Below are 25,406 nucleotides of genomic sequence, written 5' to 3' on the forward strand. Positions count from 1 at the left end.
GACAGCAGCATCGAGCTTTAGACAGCAGCAGCCGCTGTCATTTGTGAAGCGCCTGCGGTGCGCACAGAGTCATGCGCTTTCCAGACAGGATCCTGGGAACCCTACGAAACCGGCATGATGCTCCTCGCCGGCACCGCCACTCGGTGACTAAGGAAACTGACATCACGTGCCGGTGCGTGGGCGCTGGGACCTGAGCCGGGTCTATGGGACCCTATGAGCAGTGTGGGACAGGCTGGTGGACGGGGCACGTGAAGCTTTCTACAGACTGTGCTGGGGACGAGAGCCATTCAGGTGGATCTCCTTCCCCGGCACTTGAAAACACAGTCCTGGGGTTCCGGTGAGAGATGAGGACCACATCTGTGCACTGAACGAGTTCGGGCAGCAGGATGCTTTGTGAGTTAGCTGTTTCTGACATTATCTGCAGAGAGGTGATGACTAAAGACATGGGGAAATGTGTTGGGGTATTAAGAATGGATTTTAATAAAATCAGCTACCAATCAATGATACGTCTAGAGAGCTGTCTGCATGTTTATGAATCTTTTACCCAAAGATCTAAGATCTACGTCATAATGGAAACAAATAAACTTGACCTTAAAAGCTCTAGGATACAGAACCCTCTTACGCAGTGGGTTCTCAATCCTCACTGACTTAAGAAGCTCTAAAAAATCCCAATGTTCAGGTCACACCCAAGACACATTACATCAGAATCTGTGGGGCGGGACGCAGGCATAAGAGTTTTACGCAGCTCTCCAGATGAATCCAATATGCAGTCAAGGTTGAGAACCGTCACCCCCTACAGGAAGAGCAAATGTAACCAATGAAACATCTGGAGAACATCCAGAGACCAACACAGAGGCAATGCTTCCCCTGTATTTGAAAGGCATCATTTGCAACATGAAGGATCGTGATCTCACTCTTGGACAGCTAAGGGACAGGGCAGCATAGCACAGGGTCACTCAAGTGTGGCAGATTCAGGCTGTTGGTCCTGCAGCCTGAGAAACCTGTAAGCTAGTAAACCTAGATAGCTCAGAAAGCCACCGTCATGAGTCAGCTTTCAAGAGGGTGATTATTAATAGGGAAGAGAAAAAAGAAAAACAAAAGACTGAATGAAAATCTTTCAGGACTCTAAAGTTGATTGCTTAAAAAAAAGCACATGTACCATTGCTGTATTATTTGAGATGCTTAAAAGGATGTGGGAAATGCCACAATTCATTCCATCATTATCAATATGGACACCTAATATAAACTAGCTCTGACTCCATTTATGCTCTAGGTTCAATTACAGAAGAGATCCAATTACAGAAACTCTGGAGACAGAAATTGTTAGATGCAAAAATTCTTTTGCTAATAGTTCTATTATAAAAAAAATCATTTACACATTACTTCATGGTTTAAAAATTACAATAAATTATGCTGTTGGCTCTTGTCAAGTTCGTAATGCAAGTCGGGTGCCCTGCCAAGAAATTCCAGGGCAAGAATGCTGTTACTTCCACTTTAGAAATAAAAAATGACCTTGGAAGATTGAACTAATAGCACTGTATGGGAACCCTAACTAAAAGTAAAGTTTTAGGATACTGCTATAGAGAGAGTAACCTTATGGTTTTAAAAAAAGGAAGTCAGGGGCGCCTGGGTGGCTCAGTGGGTTAAGCCTCTGCCTTCAGCTTGGGTCGTGATCTCAGGGTCCTGGGATCAAGCCCTGGATCAGGCTCTTTGCTCAGCAGGGAGCCTGCTTCCCTTCCTCTCTCTCTCTCTGCCTGCCTCTCTGCCTACCTGTGATCTCTATCAAATAAATAAAATCTTTTACAAAAAAGAAAAAAAGGAAGTCAGATACAAAATAGTCCGTGTTACATTTGGGAAGTAATCAAATAAATGGCTGACTTCATGGGTGGTCAGCATTATGTTAATTATTCGCAGGAAAATTTTTAGTAACAGATATTAGGTTTTTTCCTTTATCATTGCGAGGCAGACCTGAAGTATGATAATAGTAGGATATTGTTTCCATTTATCATTATGAAATTGTATAATCATATACAAACTAAAGAATTCTACCTGACAAAATGCTTCAGGGCATAGGAGAAATATTCTGGCATCAAATCACTAGGAAGTCTGGGTGTTTTGGATTCTAGATGTGCCACCAAGATCTGAGATGGCTTTGGTGACTGGCCCTCACTCTGCTTTGGGTGGGATGGAGTTTGGCCTAATCCAGCATGGCTCTGGCCTCTGACTGGGGTAGCTCAGAAGCCTACTTCTCTCCTGGTTCACTTTCTAAAAATCATCTCTACAACTTTTTAAAAAATTTATTATTTTTTTTTTAATAATTCCCTGTTAGTGAACAAACCATCAAGCATTATAATAATTTCTGGAAGACTTGTTCTTCTGGAACATAGCTCAATAATTAAAATTAAGGGGAAAGAAACACCTCCACAATGGCTGACCCAAAGCACAATTACCAAAGTTTTTGCATTTGTGCCTTATTCTCTAAGAGTAGTGAAAGGCTCTAGGTCACTGTTTTGAGCTTGCTGATATTTCCATTTACACACTGTTTATTTTTTTTTAAGCTTTTATTTATTTACTTGACAGAGAGAGAGAGCATGAACAGGGGGAGGGGAAGAGGAAGAGGGAGAAGCAGATTCCCCATTGAGCAAAGAGCCTGATGCGGGACTCCGTCCCTGGACCCCAAGATCATGACCTGAGCTGAAAGGAGGAAATAACCAAATGAGTCACCCAGGCACCCCTCATTTACACACCATTTATTTTTTAAAAACCAACTTAATAAGCTGATTTTTTAGACCTTGCAAATCAGAAGCAATATATTAAAGGGGGAAACTGCAAGGCACACCAGTGACGGGCATTCTCTTACAGCCTTAGGGATGGGCGGACAAGGGAGCCTAACAACAACAATAAAATTTAAAAACACCCGTATATCATGGCACAGGCAGTATTTGGCCGTCTTTCAGTCTCTGGAATCACAGCTTCCCCATCTCCACCCACCCAGGGACATCCTCCATCTGCACTGTTTGCTTCCTAGTTCATCTTTGTGGGGCTGAGCAAAGAGAAGTAACACTTTTTCTAAACACAAGTGCAGTTGATCCTTGAACAACACGGTTTCAACTGCATGGCTGCACTTAGATGTGCATTTTCTTTTAATAAATACAGTACAGAACTGTAGTATTTTCTCTTCCTTATGATTTTCTTCATAACATTTTCTCTAGCTTGCTTTATTGTAAGAATGCAGTATGAAATACATGCAACATACGAATCGTTTGTATGGACCTAACTGACTGTTCATGTTGTGGTAAGTTTCCTGGGAACAGTCAGCTGGCAGTGGTTGAGTTTTGGAGGAGTCAGAAGCCATACGCAGGTTTTTCACCTCACGGGGGGTTGGCGTCCTTGGCCTCCGCAGTGTTCAAGGGTCAACCGCATGAAGCTACTTCAGGGACGGTGGGCAAGATGGGGGACGTGTGCAAAGACGGGACGAAAAGAGAGACAGAAAGACAAAAGAGCAGGAGATGACAGAAGCAGCAGCCACGATGCTGACTTTCAGGGGAGAAAGAGAGGGAAAGAGGGCCCTACGGGGTCTCACTGTGCATATCCCATGCCTCAAGACGACTTTCAGCGAAGAACCACATGGCTCTTCAGTGCTCTCTGGTCTGTTTAACCCTGTTGCGTGTGACCTGGTGCCCGCCTAGCTTCCGGATAGTCCAGTTTTAGTCAAGCTGTAACAGCTCTGTACGCTGATCCCCCAAACCTGAAACACCTTTAATGCACTGTGTATAGGAAAGCAGGGAGAAAGATAACGTATTTGTGAAAGAGTTCAGTAAATGGTGGGTTAAATTCTCTGACACTTAGTCATAGCTTTGGTTACATGGAAAATTCACATATGTGAGCACATCTCCAATAATAGTAGATAAATTAAGTGTTATTGCATTTAAATTCCTAGAAATGTGGACTTACAAAAGGTCCTTAAATAAACTTCTGGGTCCCATATTTGGCATAAGAACTATATGGTCTTTGGAGAGATTTTCCCCTTCTGGCACAGCTAAGGTCAGGATTGGCATTATAACGGCCCTGGAAAAACAAACCTTCACATTCCAAAATTTTGACCAATTTTAGGTGAGCTTTCTAACAGCTGCAAAAAGCAGCAAGTCAGAGTTTCCAAAGCCCCTCTCTTCACTGCACTTGAAAAAGTAAATGTGCTCAAATAAGGAAAAGTATGGAAAGTTTACCGATCCCAAGGCATTCTGAAAGATCATTCGAATTTGTTGCTGTCATAATTTTCACAGTATTATGCTCATACCACTAAAAGGGATGAAATTCTAGTCACAAGAAGGAAGAATAGACCACTTTAAAACATCCAAAATGCTTTTCACAAAAAAGCTTCAGGAAAGTGGTTGAAGGAGATGCTTTCGTACTCCAAGAATCAGAAGGTCACTCCACAGGGCAAATGACTTTAGCTAGTCTTGGCCTTGTAAGATCATGTGGAATCAGTTACAATAACTTCCATTGGTAACAGGCAGTTCATCCCAATTGCAAGATCAAATAGAGCCCCTGAAATTGAATAGGCAAAAAATGTGGAGATGATTCTCCCTGTAAATTAAAACCACCACAAACGCTGCTAGCAATTTAGATATATTTGGGTTCTACATCTCTTTGGAAAATGTTGGACTCTAAATGTGCTTCCAGAATGCATTTTACTACCATCAGAGATTTCTCATGTTCCTTTGTGATGCTAAATGATTAGTCACCCTTTAAAATGCTCCTATAGTCTCAAAGAATGATTAGCCAGTCCCCAGGAGCACATGTTTTTGTAGGGCTTGGAAAGGGACAGAAGCCGTTAATCTACCTCTTTCTTGGGGAGGGACAACAAAGAAAAAGAAAAGCCCCAGGCAGGACAGCCTTGACTGAAATGAGCAAAAATCCACAAGGCTTCATTCCTTTAACCACAAAGCATCAGGTAAAGGAATAACCCATTTGAACGTCATCATAGGATCTAACTAAGATAAAGACCAGACAGAATGATTAAATATTTAGGCAGGAGCTTCTGCAAATCAGGGAGAAATGACTTCCCATTTTTTGGTTATTAATGCTTGAACATTGACAAACTATACTTCTCAGGATCAGATTTCCAGAAAGAAAGAAAAAAGGGATAAATTAATACTTATCGGATGCTTGTTGTGCTGCAAGCAGCAGGCAAGCGTGCTCCCCCAAGAGTCCGTGGGAGGTGATTGCTCTTATTTCCATTTTATAGAAAATCACATTCAAGTTCAGGGAAGGAAGTCAACTGCCCAGAGACACAGACCATTGGTAAAGACTGAGGCTGGCTCCAAATTCCACTAATTTTCCCCCTACATCTTGAAACTTAGCTGAAGTGTCATATATTTATTTCTTTTCATCCTGGATCATCAAAATATGTGTCCCTGCTTTGTTCCAAAGTTGACCTTCACTTCTGTCTCCAGTGTCCTGCCTTTCCATGGGTCTGTGGTTTGCTGCTTCGACAAACTAGTTTCCTTCCACCCACGTCTTCTGACCTCTGTACACACACACACACACACGCTCAATTTCCCTATCCTGAAACCTCTTCCTTAACGCATCTTCTCCTTCTAAATACTGTCCAAGTTTCCTTCCTTTTCATCCCCATACTTCCTAAAAAGAATATTCTCCACTTCTGGCTTCTACTTTCACATCCTGTATCACTCTGCAAGTGGTCACATTCTAGTTTCTAACCTCTTATCTCCTAGAAACTTCTCTAGAAAAGGCTATTTATAACTTCGTGATTTTCAGATCCAGTGGCCTCTTCCCAGGACTCATCCTTCTTGAATGCTTTGAGGATTTGGCCCACTCTCTACTCCTTGAAGCCTGGCTTCCCTGAAAAGACCTTCCTGATTCTCTTCTAAAATCCACTGGCCCGCTTTGCTTCATTGGCTCCTCTTTCTCAACCCGTCCCTGAAATACTGGAGTTCCTCATGTTCCCATCCTCTGTTTTCTCTTCTTTCCACGGGCTTGTCCTCCCTGGTTCCTCCAATCTGCCCTGGGTTTCAACTGCTACCAGCATACCTATATGCTGAGCCACCAGCCTCTCCTGAGCTCCATGACTGTCTTTTCCATTTGTCTTCGGTATCTCTAGTTGGATGGTTCAGAGAGTCCTCAACAAACCATGCTCAAAACTCAACTCCTCCAACCCCTCCTTTTCAGTCTAATCTTTTTCGTTCCCTGGCAAACGGTGTTGCCATCTGCCTGGTAGTCCGGGTGTTGGGGACCTCAGCATCTGCCTTGACCTCAGAATCTTCCCTACTTGGACTCAGAGTCCTGAGTCTCTATATCCTACGTACCCTTTGAACTAATTCCTGTTTCTCCAACACTTCGAGTCCAGCCCTTCAGCAGGTCCTCGTATTAACCTGCGTTAACACAACACCTGTCTTAGCACAACAGCCTCCCAAGCGGTTTCTCGGACTCCATTATCTCGTCTTCGAAACCATTGTCCCTATTGCCACCGAAGTGTTCCTTGGAAAACAGGATATTCTTCTGTTTGCAAAGTTTCCGTGGCTCCATATGGACGACAAACTAAGGCTTCAACGACCAAGCAGCCCTAGCCTATCTTTCCAACCTGAGCTTTGAGAACTTGCTCTTGCTCGTAGCTATTAATCGGCCCTAAACTTCTCTCACACTTCTGAGGCCGAGGTCATACCGCTCGCTGGCTGAGGACTGCCTTCTTGCTCCGGCCCGCCTTCGTCATCCTTCAAGGCTCCCACCGTGTCTGTTTTCTTTATCCCCAAACACCCACTGCCGATCTTGAAGGAAGAACAGTTCCCAAATCGGAGTTCCCATACCTCTCCTTCCAGAACCAACCACACGGCTTTACAGAGTCATTTGCTGACTCATTGTCCCACCATGAATCCTTCAAAGGCAGAGACTGCGTCATTCATCATTGTAGCACTGGAGTCTAACTCAGTGCTTGGATCATACTTGAATGCTCAATAAATCTGTTAAGAGAACAAATTAATAGACCTTTTCCTGTTTGTGGTATTCAATTAGGCTTTAGCTTCATTAACATAGGATTTGTGAAAACAAGTTATACATCAAAGACTACAGAGCAGCTTTGAGTGATGCATAATAGCGCTTAGATTTCTATTAAAACAGTTTTAAATTCTGATAGCTATTAAAGCGTAAATAACACATAGCTAATGCTCTGTCAACGTTATAACTATTTTCTTTTTAAAAAACTTACTTCCTAAGCTGCATTTTCTATCATTTCTTCATCCATACATCCACTCACACCTTCATTCACACCAGATGTCTTTCAAAAGGATTTTGAACTTAAATATTTTAGTTTTTTTTATCCGTCAACATGTTTTAGCTGCCTGTGTCTCTAGTCTTCCTATCTAATGTACTTAGTCATTACTGCAGGAAAAACCTATCGAACTCCATTAAACTACTTTTAATTGTTTATTATTTCTGGAAAGTAGACATTTCTTTTTATTTGAATCTGTCTCCGAACCAAGATTTGTTTCAGTCCAAAAGCTAACATAGTATTTTGTGTCCTAATACTTTCCAGGATAGATTAGACACTACGTAACATAATGGAAAGCAAATCCTGCATCTGAGGATATCACACTGCTAACATTTATCCTCTCTTTCTGGAAAGTCATTATCTTCCTGTCCAAATGAATGGTCATGGGGACAAACCAGTTTTAAGTGCCGTAGAACATGTACCCGTGCCCACACTGACGACGTACCCAAGCGCTCCTTTAGCGTCCTTTACGAAGGATAAAACATCTGGTCTTAGGGTACACTTCTCAGAGGACTCACTGGGCACAACAGGCGGCCTTACCTGGTGAGTTCTGGGGAGAGGACACGGGGGAGCCACGTGGGGACTGACAGTAGCTGGGGTGCAGTAAGGCATGTGGAGGCACATAAGACATTATCTCTTCTTCAAATAAACTGGGGAGAGACAAGAAACAAAACGTACACTTTAGCCAAAGCAATGGGGAAAAGCCTTGCTTCCAAATGAGCCAGACAGTCGATTTCTCACCCTGAGGTCCAGCGCACATCTCAAAGGGAGCACCTGTCCCCACTCTCCTGTAGCTAATTCTTGGGATAAGCAGCCACCTGTTGTGGCTTTTGTGGAAGCTGTGGTTATGGGCCTGTTTTCCTACCAGCTTTGGACAACACGATTTCTATTTTGCCACTTTATTATTATTTTTTTAAGATTTCATTTATTTATTTATTTGACAGAGAGAACCTGATGCGGGCTCGATCCCAGGACTCTGGGATCATGACCTGAGCCGAAGGCAGCCGCTTAACTAAGTGAGCCACCCTGGGCCCATTTTGCCTCTTTAATATGTGAGTCTGAATTTACACGTTTGCTTGAACACAGTACCTGGGTTTTTAGCTTCAAGAATAAGATTCAAGGGGCACCTGAGTGGCTCAGTGGGTTAAAACCTCTGCCTTCGGCTCAGGTCATGATCCCAGGGTCCTGGGATCGAGTCCCGCATCAGGCTCCTGCATCAGGCTCTCTGCTTGGCGGGGAGCCTGCTTCCTCCTCTCTCTCTGCCTGCCTCTCTGCCTACTTGTGATCTCTGTGTGTCAAAGAAATAAATAAAATATTAAAAAAAAAAGAATAAGATTCAACACACAACACACAATGCCTACTAAGAATCCATAATAGAGACACAAAGTATGTTCTTTATTTTCATTCTAAGAAATACATGACAGAGTCTCAATGTTCAAAGAGTTTAGGATTTAACTGGAGAATTAAAAGCAAAATAAAACACTTCCTAAACAACTACAGCTGCTCATAGTTAGGTCCCTTGTTTATTCTGGCTTTATAATTTTTTTCTAAATATGAGGATTTTGATCTCAGATTATTCACATTCTATCCAGTGTCTTTGTTCTTCCCCATATTGAAATTTCTGTTTCTCGGACTCTCCTACAAGATAATAATCAGGGATGTGAGATCTTAGAATCCCAGACTTTTCATTAAATCTTATGATAAAAGTACTATTGATCACACTAAGTTCTTGACACTTGACAAGACACTTGAGGAATATTTGACAAAGCTTTGAAACAACAGTAAAGTAAGATGACTTGTGTTTTTTGTTTTTTGGTTTTTGGTTTTTTAATTAATAGGTAGAGGTAGGTTTTCCTCAAACTTGGCCAAATCTAGAAACCCGTTAGAAAACATTCAGAAAAAAGTGACAACAGTTCATTCTTGCAGAGGTTAAGAAAAGGACCCCTTAAGGTTGTAAACACTCAACTGAGGCAATTTTGCCTTCTCGCACACCATTTGGGGACTTTGGGGAATGTCTGAGGACATATTTGGTTGTCATAACTGGGAGGGTCTGCCTTTGGTATCTAGTGGGTAGAAGCCATGATGCTGGTGCATCATCTCACAAGGCACAGAAGACTGAAGAGCTCCCTGTAACAAACGTGTATCCAGCCCAAAATGTCGGTACTTTTGAAGCTATCTCTTTTGACAAGGATTTAATTTTTTCCCAGCATTGTGCTTTTGTCAACAATGGTGCAATGAAGATCCGGTATATATTTCCTTGTGCAGAGCAAGGAGGTTTAGTATAAACACGGTATGTATCTAAAAGCAGAAGTGCTCTGTCATAACACATATGCCTTTTCAACTATACGAAATATCATCAAACTATGCTCTGAAAAGGTTGTAGGAATTGTAATCCCAAGTACAGACAGTATGAGAGTCCCTATTCCTTATTCAATATTATCAGACTTTTTAATTTTTTAACTTTTTCCAAATCTAATATTATGAAATATTATGTCATCATTGGAAATTGCATTCTATGATTGCTAGCATCTGTCCATGAGTTTACTGGCTAATCTTTTCTTTTAAACGTTGTTTTTTGGTTTTTGTTCTTTATTTTTTTAGGTTTTATTTATTTATTTGGCAAAAAGAGAGACAGAGAGTGAGCATGAGCAGGGGGAGGGGCAGAGGGAGACGGACAAGCAGACTCCCCACTGAACAGGAAGCCCTACACGGGACTCTATTCCAGGAGCTGGGATCATGACCTGAGCCGAAGGCAGGTGCTTAACCCACTAATCCACCCACGTGCCCCAGTTTACTGACTATTCTTACTTCAATTTCTAAGAAATGCCTTTTTCTTCTACCCTTTATCCGTTTTTCTTTTGGGTTCTTTTCTTCTGAATTGATTTAAAAGCATTCTTCTCATATTCATAATATCTCCCTTTTACATGTTGTGAATATATTCTTTTAGTTTGTTAACTTTCTTTGTGCTTTTATATATGATGTCTTTCACTATATAAACTTCAAAATTCTAACAGTCAAATAAATCAATCATTTCATATTTGAGCTATGAGAGAGGTAGATTTTTTACAGGAGTTCAGTTAATGAAAGAATATATGATACAGAAGAATTAATAACAAATGTAACAACGTCATTTAAAAATTCTTGAGTTTTATAATAGCTATTTTGGAGAACAATCTTACATGGGTTTATTTTGAATGGAATAATTACCTAGAGCTGTGGCATGTCAACATTGCAGCTTGCTGATAATCAAGTCCATTTGTACCAGGAGTGATTTTCCTTTTTTTTTTTTTTTAAGGCTTTTAATAAAATTTTTTATTTTTTATAAACATATATTTTTATCCCCAGGGGTACAGGTCTGTGAATCACCAGGTTTACACACTTCACAGCACTCACCAAAGCACATACCCTCCCCAATGTTCATAATCCCACCCCCTTCTCCGAAACCCCCTCCCCCCAGCAACCCTCAGTTTGTTTTGTGAGATTACGAGTCACTTATGGTTTGTCTCCCTCCCAATCCCATCTTGTTTCATTTATTCTTCTCGTATACACTTAAGCCCCCATGTTGCATCACCACTTCCTCATATCAGGGAGATCATATGATAGTTGTCTTTCTCTGCTTGACTTATTTTGCTAAGCATGATACGCTCTAGTTCCATCCATGTTGTCGCAAATGGCAAGATTTCATTTCTTTTGATGGCTGCATAGTATTCCATCGTGTATATATACCACATCTTCTTGATCCATTCATCTGTTGATGGACATCTAGGTTCTTTCCATAGTTTGGCTATTGTGGACATTGCTGCTATAAACATTCGGGTGCACGTGCCCCTTTGGATCACTAGGTTTGTATCTTTAGGGTAAATACCCAATAGTGCAATTGCTGGGTCATAGGGCAGTTCTATTTTCAACATTTTGAGGAACCTCCATGCTGTTTTCCAGAGTGGCTGCACAAGCTTGCATTCCCACCAACAGTGTAAGAGGGTTCCCCTTTCTCCGCATCCTCGCCAGCATCTGTCATTTCCTGACTTGTTGATTTTAGCCATTCTGACTGGTGTGAGGTGATATCTCATTGTGGTTTTGATTTGTATTTCCCTGATGCCGAGTGATATGGAGCACTTTTTCATATGTCTGTTGGCCATCTGGATGTCTTCTTTTCAAAAATGTCTGTTCGTGTCCTCTGCCCATTTCTTGATTGGATTATTTGTTCTTTGGGTGTTGAGTTTGCTAAGTTCTTTATAGATTCTGGACACTAGTCCTTTATCTGATATGTCGTTTGCAAATATCTTCTCCCATTCTGTCAGTTGTCTTTTGATTTTGTTAACTGTTTCCTTTGCTGTGCAAAAGCTTTTGATCTTGATGAAATCCCAATAGTTCATTTTTTCCCTTGCTTCCCTTGCCTTTGGCGTTGTTCCTAGGAAGATGTTGCTGCGGCTGAGGTCGAAGAGGTTGCTGCCTGTGTTCTCCTCAAGGATTTTTATGGATTCCTTTTGCACATTGAGGTCCTTCATCCATTTTGAGTCTATTTTTGTGTGTGGTGTAAGGAAATGGTCCACTTTCATTCTTCTGCATGTGGCTGTCCAATTTCCCCAGCACCATTTATTGAAGAGGCTGTCTTTTTTCCATTGGACATTCTTTCCTGCTTTGTCGAAGATTAGTTGACCATAGAGTTGAGGGTCTATTTCTGGGCTCTCTATTCTATTCCATTGATCTATGTGTCTGTTCTTGTGCCAGTACCATGCTGTCTTGATGATGACAGCTTTGTAATAGAGCTTGAAGTCCGGAATTGTGATGCCACCAACGTTGGCTTTCTTTTTCAATATCCCTTTGGCTATTCGAGGTCTTTTCTGGTTCCATATAAATTTTAGAATTATTTGTTCCATTTCTTTGAAAAAGATGGATGATACTTTGATAGGAATTGCATTAAATGTGTAGATTGCTTTAGGTAGCATAGACATTTTCACAATATTTATTCTTCCAATCCAGGAGCATGGAACATTTTTCCATTTCTTTGTGTCTTCCTCAATTTCTTTCATGAGTACTTTATAGTTTTCTGAGTATAGATTCTGTGCCTCTTTGGTTAGGTTTATTCCTAGGTATCTTATGGTTTTGGGTGCAATTGTAAATGGGATGGACTCCTTAATTTCTCTTTCTTCTGTCTTGCTGTTGGTGTAGAGAAATGCAACTGATTTCTGTGCATTGATTTTATATCCTGACACTTTACTGAATTCCTGTATAAGTTCTAGCAGTTTTGGAGTGGAGTCTTTTGGGTTTTCCACATATAGTATCATATCATCTGCGAAGAGTGATAATTTGACTTCTTCTTTGCCGATTTGGATGCCTTTAATTTCCTTTTGTTGTCTGATTGCTGAGGCTAGGACCTCTAGTACGATGTTGAATAGCAGTGGTGATAATGGACATCCCTGCCGTGTTCCTGACCTTAGCGGAAAAGCTTTCAGTTTTTCTCCATTGAGAATGATATTTGTGGTGGGTTTTTCATAGATGGCTTTGATGATATTGAGGTATGTGCCCTCTATCCCTACATTTTGAAGAGTTTTGATCAGGAAGGGATGCTGTACTTTGTCAAATGCTTTTTCAGCATCTATTGAGAGTATCATATGGTTCTTGTTCTTTCTTTTATTGATGTGTTGTATCACATTGACTGATTTGCGGATGTTGAACCAACCTTGCAGCCCTGGAATAAATCCCACTTGGTCGTGGTGAATAATCTTTTTAATGTACTGTTGAATCCTATTGGCTAGTATTTTGTTGAGTATTTTCGCATCTGTGTTCATCAAGGATATTGGTCTATAGCTCTCTTTTTTGGTGGGATCCTTGTCTGGTTTTGGGATCAAGGTGATGCTGGCCTCATAAAATGAGTTTGGAAGTTTTCCTTCCATTTCTATTTTTTGGAACAGTTTCAGGAGAATAGGAATTAGTTCTTCTTTAAATGTTTGGTAGAATTCCCCCGGGAAGCCGTCTGGCCCTGGGATTTTGTTTGTTTGGAGATTTTTAATGACTGTTTCAATCTCCTTACTGGTTATGGGTCTGTTCAGGCTTTCTATTTCTTCCTGGTTCAGTTGTGGTAGTTTATAGGTTTCTAGGAATGCATCCATTTCTTCCAGATTGTCAAATTTATTGGCATAGAGTTGCTCATAGTATGTTCTTAAAATAGTTTGTATTTCTTTGGTGTTAGTTGTGATCTCTCCTCTTTCATTCATGATTTTATTTATTTGGGTCCTTTCTCTTCTCTTTTTGATAAGTCGGGCCAAGGGTTTATCAATTTTATTAATTCTTTCAAAGAACCAGCTCCTACTTTCGTTGATTTGTTCTATTGTTTTTTTGGTTTCTATTTCATTGATTTCTGCTCTGATCTTTATGATTTCTCTTCTCCTGCTGGGCTTAGGGTTTCTTTCTTGTTCTTTCTCCAGCTCCTTTAGGTGTAGGGTTAGGTTGTGTACCTGAGACCTTTCTTGTTTCTTGAGAAAGGCTTGTACCACTATATATTTTCCTCTCAGGACTGTCTTTGTTGTGTCCCACAGATTTTGAACCGTTGTATTTTCATTATCATTTGTTTCCATGATTTTTTTCAATTCTTCTTTAATTTCCCGGTTGACCCATTCATTCTTTAGAAGGATGCGGTTTAGTCTCCATGTATTTGGGTTCTTTCCAAACTTCCTTTTGTGGTTGAGTTCTAGCTTTAGAGCATTGTGGTCTGAAAATATGCAGGGAATGATCCCAATCTTTTGATACCGGTTGAGTCCTGATTTAGGACCGAGGATGTGATCTATTCTGGAGAATGTTCCATGTGCACTAGAGAAGAATGTGTATTCTGTTGCTTTGGGATGAAATGTTCTGAATATATCTGTGATGTCCATCTGGTCCAGTGTGTCGTTTAAGGCCTTTATTTCCTTGCTGATCTTTTGCTTGGATGAGTCCATTTCAGTGAGGGGAGTGTTAAAGTCCCCTACTATTATTGTATTATTGTTGATGTGTTTCTTTAATTTTGTTATTAATTGGTGTATATAGTTGGCTGCTCCCACATTGGGGGCATAGATATTTAAAATTGTTAAATCTTCTTGTTGGACAGACCCTTTGAGTATGATATAGTGTCCTTCCTCATCTCTTATTATAGTCTTTGGCTTAAAATCTAATTGATCTGATATAAGGATTGCCACTCCTGCTTTCTTCTGATGTCCATTAGCATGGTAAATTCTTTTCCACCCCCTCACTTTAAATCTGGAGGTGTCTTCGGGCTTAAAATGAGTTTCTTGGAGGCAACATATAGATGGGTTTTGTTTTTTTTATCCATTCTGATAGCCTGTGTCTTTTGACAGGGGCATTTAGCCCATTAACATTCAGGGTAACTATTGAGAGATATGAATTTAGGGCCATTGTATTGCCTGTAAGGTGACTGTTACTGTATATAGTCTCTGTTCCTTTCTGATCTACCACTTGTAGGCTCCCTCTTTGCTTAGAGGACCCCTTTCAAGATTTCCTGTAGAGCTGGTTTGGTGTTTGTAAATTCTTTCAGTTTTTGTTTGTCCTGGAAGCTTTTAATCTCTCCTTCTATTTTCAATGATAGCCTAGCTGGATATAGTATTCTTGGCTGCATGTTTTTCTCGTTTAGTGCTCTGAAAATATCATGCCAGCTCTTTCTGGCCTGCCAGGTCTCTGTGGATAAGTCAGCTGCCAATCTAATATTTTTACCATTGTATGTTACAGACTTCTTTTTCCGGGCTGCTTTCAGGATTTTCTCTTTGTCACTGAGACTTGTAAATTTTACTATTAGGTGATGGGGTGTGGGCCTATTCTTATTGATTTTGAGGGGCGTTCTCTGAACCTCCTGAATTTTGATGCTCATTCCCTTTGCCATATTGGGGAAATTCTCTCCAATAATTCTCTCCAGTATACCTTCTGCTCCCCTCTCTCTTTCTTCTTCTTCTGGAATCCCAATTATTCTAATGTTGTTTCGTCTTATGGTGTCACTTATCTCTCGAATTCTCCCCTCGTGGTCCAGTAGCTGTTTGTCCCTCTTTTGCTCAGCTTCTTTATTCTCTGTCATTTGGTCTTCTATATCACTAATTTTTTCTTCTGCCTCATTTATCCTAGCAGTGAGAGCCTCCATTTTTGATTGCACCTCATTAATAGCTTTTTTGATTTCAACTTGGTTAGATTTTATTTCTTTTATTTTTCCAGAAAGGGCTTTTATATCTCTCGAGAGGGTTTCTCTAATATCTTCCATGCCTTTTTCAAGCCCGGCTAGAACCTTGAGAATTGTCATTCTGAACTCTAGATCTGACATATTACCAATGTCTGTATTGATTAGGTCCTTAGCCTTCAGTACTGCCTCTTGTTCTTTTTTTTGTGTTGAATTTTTCCGTCTTGTCATTTTGTCCAGATAAGAGTATATGAAGGGGCAAGTAAAATACTAAAAGGGTGGCAACAACCCCAGGAAAATATGCTTTAACCAAATTAGAAGAGATCCCAAATTGTGCGGGGGGAGAAAGGGGATAAAAAGAGGTTCAAAAAGGAAGACAGAAAAAAAAAGAAAAAAGAAAAAAAAAGAAAAGAATTTTTAAAAAAGAAAACACCTAAGAAAAATATAAAAAAAAATATATATTAGATAAACTAGTAAAAAATCATTAAAAAAGAAAAAGGTAACAGTTAAAAAAAATTTTACCCGAAGGCGAGAAAAAAAAAACAAAAAATGAAAAAGAAAAAAATTAAATTAACTGCAAGACTAAAAAAAATCACAGGGAAAAAGCCATGAGTTCAGTGCTTGACTTTTTCCTCCTCTGGAATTCTGCTGCCTCCTTGGGATTGAAACCGCACTCCTTGGTAGGTGAACTTGGTCTCGGCTGGATTTCTTGTTGATCTTCTGGGGGAGGGGCCTGTTGTAGTGATTCTCAAGTGTCTTTGCCCCAGGCGGAATTACACCGCCCTTACCCGGGGCCGGGCTGATTAATCCGCTCGGGTTTGCTTTCAGGAGCTTTTGTTCCCTGAGCGCTTTCCGTAGAGTTCCGGAGGACGGGAATACAAATGGCGGCCTCCTGGTCTCCGGCCCGGAGGAGCCAAGAGCCCGGGGCCCCACTCCTCAGTGCGCCCTCAGAGAACCGCGCCCAGTCACTCCCGTCTGCCTGACCTCCGGCCGCGCTCCGAGCTCACCGAGCCTGCGACCGGTTCAAGGTCACCCCGAGCTGCGAGCTTATTGTCGGCTCTGTCTCTGTAGCCGGCTTCCCCGTTCCAATACCCGCAAGCTCTGCGACACTCAGACACCCCCGATCCTTCTGGGACTCTGCGGGACCTGAGGCCACACTGACCCCGCGTGGGCTTCGCCCCAGGTAGCCTCTGGAGCGATGTCCCTCAGCGGAACAGACTTTTGAAAGTCCTGATTTTGTGCGCGGTTGCTCCGCCGCTTGCCAGGAGCCGGCCCCTCCCCCCGGGGTCTATCTTCCCCGTCGCTTTGGATTCACTTCTCCGCCGGTCCTACCTTTCAGAGAGTGGTTGTTTTTCTGTTTCCAGAATTGCTGTTCTTCTTCTCTTCAATCTGCCGATGGATTTTCAGGTGCTTGCAATCTTTAGATAAGCTATCTAGCTGATCTCCGGCTAGCTGAAGTAGTCTCGGCCTGCTACTTCTCCGCCATCTTGACTCCTCCCCTGATTTTCCTTTTTTTAAAAATAAGGGCACCTGGGGTGCTTGGGTGGCTCAGTGGGTTAAAGCCTCTGTCTTCGGCTCGGGTCATGATCTCCAGGTTCTGGGATTGAGTCCCGTGTCAGGCTTCCTGCTTGGCGGGGAGCCTGCTTCCTCCTCTCTCTCTGCCTGCCTCTCTGCCTACTTGTGATCTCTGCCTGTCAATTAAATAAATAAAATCTTAAAAAAGAAACAGGGGCACCTTGGTGGCTCAGTCATTTAAGCATCTGCCTTCTGATTTTGGCTCAGGTCATGATCTCAGGGTCCTAAGATCGAGTCCCACATCAGGCTCAGAGCTCAGCACTCAGCACAGAGTCTGCTTGTCCCTTTCGGTCTGCTTTTCCTCCCCCCACCCCTTGCTCTCCCTCTTTCTCTTCTCTCTCGTAAGTAAATAAAATCTTAAAAAAAAAAAGAAAAAAAGAAAAAGGAAATAGGCAAAGTATAAAAATAGACAGAAAGTCTTTCACTATATATGCAACTAGTCCATTGCTTGAGTTTATAGTCACTGATTCAAAAGACTCAAACTCCAAAGTAAAATAAAAAATAACTAAGGACATCTGATAACTAAGGACATCTGAAAATGTTTCAATAACTATTAAACATTATTTATTAAGCAACCACATGGAATACATTGTGTCACTATGTACAATTATTAAATTTAATAAATACATCTGATCATCTAAATAAAATAAGTCTAGAACTTAATAACATCATTTGAATATAATAATTATAGAACTATTATATAATAAATGAATTTCTCACACTTCTCCAAAGGCCAATTAACTTCAGATAATACAGTGTTTCCCCAAATTGAGGAAAATGTAGCTTTGCTCATATGTGTGTGTATATATATATATATATATATATATATATATACATACATACACACACACACACGTGTGTATCTATATACACACATATGTATATATATGTATATACATACATATACATACTTAAAACTGATACATATATATGTATAAGTATTTTTTAAATGATTTTATTTATTTATTTGACAGGAAGAGAGCACAAGTAGGCAGAGAGGCAGACAGAGAGAAAGAAAGGCAGAGAGAGAGGCTCATGACCTGAGCTGAAGACAGAGGCTTTAACCCACTGAGCCACCCAGGTGCCCCAGTTTTTAAGTATTTTTAAGTTCAACCATATAACACATAGAAACTCAGGAAAACTGCAGTGTTAACAAAAGCACAAATATTCTAAGCTATACTGTAACTTAAAAGATTGAGGACGATACCATCTAAAGATTATTGAACTAAGAATAGGTGAATGATAGTCATGATTTCTATTCTATGATCATTGTTTTTATTAATTCCAAATGCAGAATTTTTTAGTTTAAGTAAAAATGCTTAGATTTCTAAAATTTCTAGAATTTTACAACAGAACTATTTTATTACCAACTGAACTATGGTAGAAACATCATATTACATAGTAACTAACCAACAGTCTTCCTGACCATGTAGCACACTATATTCTGTTCTTAGAACTCATTCAGTGTAACACAGTCACAGGTCACCTCTTCGACTGAGAAGTAACCCTTGCTTCCCAATAGGTCTTGTTCAGGATCAGGTGAAGCAAAGTCTCTGTGGAAAGTGGTTATATATCCCTTTGAACTATGCTCCAACTACCCAGGAAAGGAACATAATTTTTTGACTTCAGTTTTACAAGTATGGCAACTGTCATGCAGGCAGTCAGAAATGGTGAGGTCAAGATCATCATGAGTACCATGAATGAGACTGTTAGCACTCTAAGACCAATAAAACGGTGTGTGGTCTGTTTCAGTATGACTTTGCCTTTAATTCTTTGCAGGTTCTGGTGGTGGGTGTCCCAACTATTGGGTAGAGCAAAGCATTAACTTATTCTAGTCTCTTACATTTGAGGGATAATATTAAAAATGAAAAATCTTTTGAAAACTTGCCAGTTTCCTTTCTAAACTACTCTAAAATAAACCAAAGCTGACCTAACCATCAGGAAAGAAAATGCAGCTGGTCAATTTTATGAAGGCCTATCAAGTCAGCAATGAGTACCAGTGATCAAATTTCAACTTTCTGATCGAATTTCCCAAACCTAAACTCTCAAAATCATTTTTAAAAAATCACATCAAATCAGAAAAAATAAACAAAAAAAGCACATTTGGAGGAAAGAATTTGAAAGAAAATATAAATATGACCTTTTACTCCAAAGGGGAAAGCCTGTATATGTTTGCGTTCCATTTCGTGAGTGGGACATTCTACCATTGGCCTCTATTAATCTCTCCCTTCTCCAATACCACCTCATTTATCACCAGGGTAAAAAAAAAAAAAAGAAAAAATCAAACAGATCTCAGACTAAGAAGTGCAATCTGAAACGAATCATCACTACATCACCAGCATCCTACATCTTCCACATGAGTATTCCACAAGTCTTTAAGAATAACAGAGACATTTTTAGGCTACTAATATTAGGATAGCATTTTATAAAACACTCCATAACATCCAATGACAGAAAACTTTCTACTTCAAAAACTGGTGTTCCATACCTCAGCAACATAACAAGGTCGGCATCACTTGAAAGACGCACCAATCCTGGGGTCCCTTCAGTTCGGATAAATTGGATCTTCTCCCTATTCAAGCAAACAAACAGCTCAGAATGTATGTGCTGGACTTCTGAAACATAACATGCCTTAGGCACCATTTTAAAAAACATTTAAAAACAACTCAGTCTCTGCTTTGAAGTAAAGCCTACTGTGGGCTTGTACCTAAGCAAATATTTGGGCCATTCAGGCCAATTCCCTGTTATTCCAAAAAGTGTACAGGGACAGTCATCTGTTTACCTGGGGGCACACCTCTACATCATGTGTTATAAGCGTATACCTACTTGGAGGCAGATGGGTTATACTCAATACATATTCAACATAAAGGCATATGGCTCTTTGAAGTAACTCAAACCCTGAAACACCTTTAGTTACCACAGTTGGTAGAACACATAACATGTATGCCTGTGCAAAGGTATATACACTTATATGTACACATTTCAAACATGACAATGTGAGTGATTTCTACCATTATTTTACTATAGATAGATGTAAGAACACCAGGTTTTTCTTTTTGTTTGATGAGCCATCATCATGCTGTTTTCGATTCTTTATATGAAAACAATTTTAATAAAAATTTCCCTGTTGCTTCCTCTTATTTACATGATTTTATTTCAAAGCACATCATATTCATTTTTATAAAAAAAATATAAGAACATAAACTACAGTACTGAAAGCATTTCATTTGATAGGAACATAGGAGTAAAAACAACCAATCAATTAACTCAAAGTGCTAATGACAGTATAGTCTGATTTTTGTACACTATGAAATAAAATATTAATCTTTGGTCCAAGTATTTATTTAGATTTAGTTCCTCTTGAAGATTATCTTGTTTTTCTGTTTGATATTTTCATAAAGTTCTACTGTATTTTATATTTCCAAATTCCAAATCTCTTAATTTTTACAAGCTTGAAGACAATGAGGTGTAAGACAAGGTTTAACTGTTGAGACGGAAAACCCCAGAATGTACAGAGAAGTCAACGGCTTTGCTTTCAGCCACACAGCTTACAAGGAGTGATCAAGAGTTTGCCTGCTTCTGGCTAGATCCATTTTAAACAATACATTAGCATATGAAGTTTCTAATCTCTGGTATTACCAAATTTCCCTTTCCAACCTTCACTGCCAGGAGTTTCACATATGCAACCTAAGAAATGAATGTTAGACCCGAATGTAAAGAAATTGCTCAGAAGGGAAAAGCCAGTCTTTCTGCTTAGTTGTTTCAGTCTGAAAACTGGAACCAAGCGGAACATTTGCCTCAAGTGTTACAATCACATGTCTGAAGCACATGACGAAACCAGGGAGCATTATCTGGTGAGCAATTTTTTTCTGGTACAAGATATGAAAGTTGGTTGAAAAAAGCTAAATTAGAGAAAAGTTATCATGGAGGAAAAAATGAACAATAACTTAACGAAAGAAATCTTCTGGTAAGGGTCAGTAATAACATGCTTTGATCTTGAAGAATCACAAGCTATCTCTAACAAATACACAGTTTATCTCCGTAGCCTATCATGAAAAGGAGTCAGGCAAACAGAACAGACGAGAAGACAAACAGGGCGCGCACTCTCCTCCACTTCTCTGACTGGAGCTAGATGGGGTGAGGCGAGCGACATAAGAGATCGTACTCCAGACTGTGGCCTGTAGGCTTTCTGGGAGTCAGGAAAAGATGACAGCTTCCTGACTCACAAGAATGACAGGCTGAGGACAGGGAAGGACACCAGAGGACATATGCCAATGGGGGAACTTTTTATCACTGTCCAGATATTAACTATATTAGGCAGTGAAAGGAACTGGTCTGATTCTTTAGGCCAGAACATACCAGCGGCAAGTGGAGGCTAGTCTTCTTCAGGCCAGCTGAGTTATTGCACCAGTGAGCTAAGGGTCATATACTTTCAGGAATAAGACTCTGGAGCATGTCACCTGACGCATACTCTACCACTAAGAACTCTTTATACCAACATTCATTCATCCTTTCAGCAAACATTTTCTCAGTGTCTGCTCTGTGCCGGGCACGGTATCCCACACTGGGCGTACAGTGGGGTAGAAGCCCTGGCTCCTCTCGCAAAGAGGTCACGTGCAGTGGAAAGGAGAAGGTCACTTCCAGTACTGCAGGAAAATATTCAAGCCGTTCCGTTTGTTTAACTGAATTCTGTTCAGGTCTTAGGCCCACTCCTATTCCACATAAAAACAGAGGGCATCGGTTTACTGACTGTCGAGAGCAGATCAAGGCGGAGGAAGAGAACATCACCAGATATCCTCAGAAATGTTGCCAATCTTTTCTAAGAAAAGCAAAACCAAACAGGAACTACTTCTTGGTTATTAGGTATTTGCCTAATAGTCCGTAGGCCAGCATTTGTCAGACTCGTGTTCCTATCTACTAGAAATCTACAGACATAGTCTCAAGTTCTCGGGGAATTTAAAAATTCCGTGTTTTCACATTGACAATCAAAAACTGCCAATACTGAGGCAGGATATGTTAGATAATCTGAATAACATTAATGACGGACTTGCTGCCATCTGACTTCAGTTCCCATGTTCGCATTTATAAGACATTGGTGCCAAGTGATCAGAGAGAAACTTTCAAAGTGTTGGTGAGCAGGCTCTGAGGTTGGCAGGGCCTTGATGTTAAGTTTGATAACAGCGGTCCCTGTCTACCACACACGCACCATTCTCTTACCAATTAAAAAGACAAGACTTTTCTTTTGCAGTACTGATTTGCATAATGACAATGAAGTGAGGCAAGGTTAAGTGTATATATATTGCCATAAGGTAAGAGAAAATAAAATAAATGGACTTAAAAAGTAAATTATGCATTTATGCTAACTAAACACCAACAATGTTATGACTTATTCTAAGAACACAAGTTTTATAACTTACAAATAGAAAAGGAGGAATAGAATCATCACAGGGTACATTTAATAATATATTTTTTCTTCAGTATTGCATTTGGGGTATTAAATGAAACAATGAATTAGTAGATACAAATAAAATTAGGAGTAAATTAATAGACAAAAGCAAGCTATTTGTTAAGAAAAATGATGACTGCACATTGCCACAGATGTACCATTAGATGCAAAATCAAAATCAAATACAAGTCAAACACAAGCGAAACAAAAAAGTACAAATGTATCTTTCTATAGACAATGGTCTCCGTATTGGTGATTTGGCTTCTGAAAAACAAAATCTCACATTAGTATCATTCAATTAAATGTTATTTTTTAAAGTTTTCCCTTAACTTACATGTCTTTTGGCTTTAAAGTTCATAAAAGCTGTGAGAAGTTTATGCATATTTTGTATCTGTGCACACTTATGTTTCATTAAAAGTGATTAAAGTCAACATTATAGATCTGCAATATTTCTTTTCTTTTTAGATTGGAAAATAAGTTTTGGCTCCTAATAATTTTCCATGAGTCCACTTAGTGTCTGAAATAAACATAACAAGCTTGAGAAATATCATGAAAGAACCATATGACTCTGATTAAAGAGACATTTGAAAGTTACATCACAATATTTGTTCTAGTTTACTTTTTGTATTTATAGAGTTAGAAGGAATTAGTGGCAGTCCTCTAATTCTTAACTTTATTGCACCTTAATGTAGAAATTCTATTCAATTTTAGTAGCTTATAATGAGGATTTAGATGACATTCAAATAACCCTTTATCACTTGACCCTCTCTGCATGGGTATGTTTCTTTCTCTGAGACCTTTAGAAAACATTCCGGCACTTCCTCCACTGGGCTTTCTCACTGGGCCACTCCGTTACAACATAACTCCTTTGTAAACATGAATTTCTTGAGAGCAAAAGCCCTTCCTCCTTCAGTTTTATGTTCCCCAAACACCTAGCTTTGTGCTGTAGGTACAGCATTAGGAATGCCCAATAAAACACAACACGACACAAGATTAGTAAACGCTAAACTAAGAGTTCGCTCCTAACAAATTTCTCTGCCTCCACTCAGCCTCCAGAATAAGCTACCATCTTTTTGTTGTGGCAGAGAAAAAGAATCGGAGAGCTGCTAGCAGGTCATCTGCTAAAACAGACCCCTGTGAGGGGAGTGCGAGGACAGGCAAAGGGGCACTCTTTTAATAAGGGAACTCACAGCTGCGGCGGTGACAAGTTAAACTGTATCGTGACAACCTCAGGGAAAAGTCTCTGGCTCTCGCTGCATCTCAGACACCCGTAACATTTAGATCTTTGTAACCACTTCCTCAAGTGCACAGAATTACCCCAGGAGATCAACTCTAGCAGAAGAGCATTTGAGGACAATGAACATAGTCTCAGGGCCGGAATTCCCACAGAAATACTCTCATTGAAACCAACCTACATTTTTGGTGAAGTTAAAGAAGGGCACATGATCAGAAACAATCAGAAGCAGTAAGGCCTCGAAACCACAAAACTCTCCGGATTGCAGACTGTGCACACATGGTTCCTGTAGACTCGGTTCAGTAACACCTTCAAAAATACATGTTTTAAAAAACTTCCCGAGGGCAATTTTACAGAAACCCCATGACTTCTCGACTGGTGTAAGTCTAAGACGAGAAGATTCGTGTTCATTACTCCATTGACCATTCACGCTCTGCCGCGGTCACCAGCATGGTCTGAGCTGAAGGCCAGGGCCACGCTGTACAAAAACCAACCTTCCTTTCAACTTCCCATTTGGTTTGCAAATACAGGTCTGCGGTGGATTCTCATGGACAAAGAGAAATGGAATCAACCTGGACCCCAAAATACGTCTCCCTGATGCCTGGGGGAAGATGGACTAGTAGGGAGCAGGTCTGCTGGCTAGACCTAATAATCACATAAGAGGGATTATTCTCAACTCTTTTTTTTTTTTCTTAAGATTTTATTTATTTACCTGACCGAGAGTGATCACAAGTAGGCAGAGAGAGAGAGAGAGAGAGAGAGGAAAGCAGGCTCCCCGCTGAGCAGAGAGCCCGATGCAGGACTCGATCCCAGGACCCTGAGATCATGACCTGAGCCGAAGGCAGCGACTTAACCCACTGAGCCACCTAGGCGCCCCTTATTCTCAACTCTTAATTCAGTTTTATGACATGTAGATCTTTGCACATAATATAGTGTTGTACAAATACCAACACCAAAAATTTTATTGAATTTGTGCTCATTATATTCACCAACAAAATATTGTTAAAGGGTTCTTTTCGTAATGAATATATTTGTCTTTGAATGAAACAATAGAACACTTTATTTTGGCTTTAATTTTAATGCCACACATACAAAAAGCTTCTTAGTATGATAACTGCCTTCCAGTGAGAGCCAGTAGGAGGATACAGTCACCCACGGGGCGACAGTACCTGCTTGAAGCAGGTAGTACCGACTCTTGGATGTTGATTTCTCGAGCTGAGGAAAGAAATCTTTTCTGAGATTTTAAAAAAGAAAAAAAAGAGGACAACTTCGTAGTATCCCCTTTACATGACAGTTAGAGGGAGCGGTGATTTAAATGCAGTGGTGAAAGCTAAAGCCATATCCCATTGCAAAGAACCGTAGCCATCCTATGGTAAAAGAAACACAAAGTGGAGTCTCAAGGAAGAGGAAACTACATATGCGTAGGAACTAAATACACAGCTGGCTTTCCTCTGGTTTAGAAGGAATCACAAGTTAAACAGGAAAAACACAACATAAATAGATGCACCCATTTGAATCTCCCAAGGGCTAACACTTTTCCTCATTATATGGAGAGAAAAAAGAAGGGATATTTCTTTGAAGTGACTGTGCCACTGGTGAGAAAGAATGCATGCAGAGTGACGCTGCTGTTGAGGACCCTTGGCTCAGGAAACGAGTATCACACAGTTACCTTTGACACACAATTACTCAGTGGCTCTATTCTACG

The 25,406-nt window shown here is 40.2% G+C and overlaps 1 protein-coding gene across 5 annotated transcripts in view; it reads right to left on the reverse strand.

The window, feature by feature from the left end:
* HECW2 (HECT, C2 and WW domain containing E3 ubiquitin protein ligase 2) overlaps nt 1-25,406 on the reverse strand; it is a 367,014-nt gene that overhangs the window by 46,050 nt on the left and 295,558 nt on the right. For all 5 annotated transcript variants that reach the window (XM_059393100.1, XM_059393097.1, XM_059393099.1 and 2 more), the window contains 2 exons: nt 19,510-19,593; nt 7,829-7,938 (listed from right to left, as the gene is read on the reverse strand). In XM_059393100.1, the coding sequence (XP_059249083.1) occupies nt 7,829-7,938; nt 19,510-19,593 (194 nt within the window). The remainder of the gene's footprint in view (nt 1-7,828; nt 7,939-19,509; nt 19,594-25,406) is intronic.

This window comes from Mustela nigripes, chromosome 3, assembly GCF_022355385.1.
Source record: "Mustela nigripes isolate SB6536 chromosome 3, MUSNIG.SB6536, whole genome shotgun sequence".
Taxonomy (NCBI): Eukaryota; Metazoa; Chordata; class Mammalia; order Carnivora; family Mustelidae; genus Mustela; species Mustela nigripes.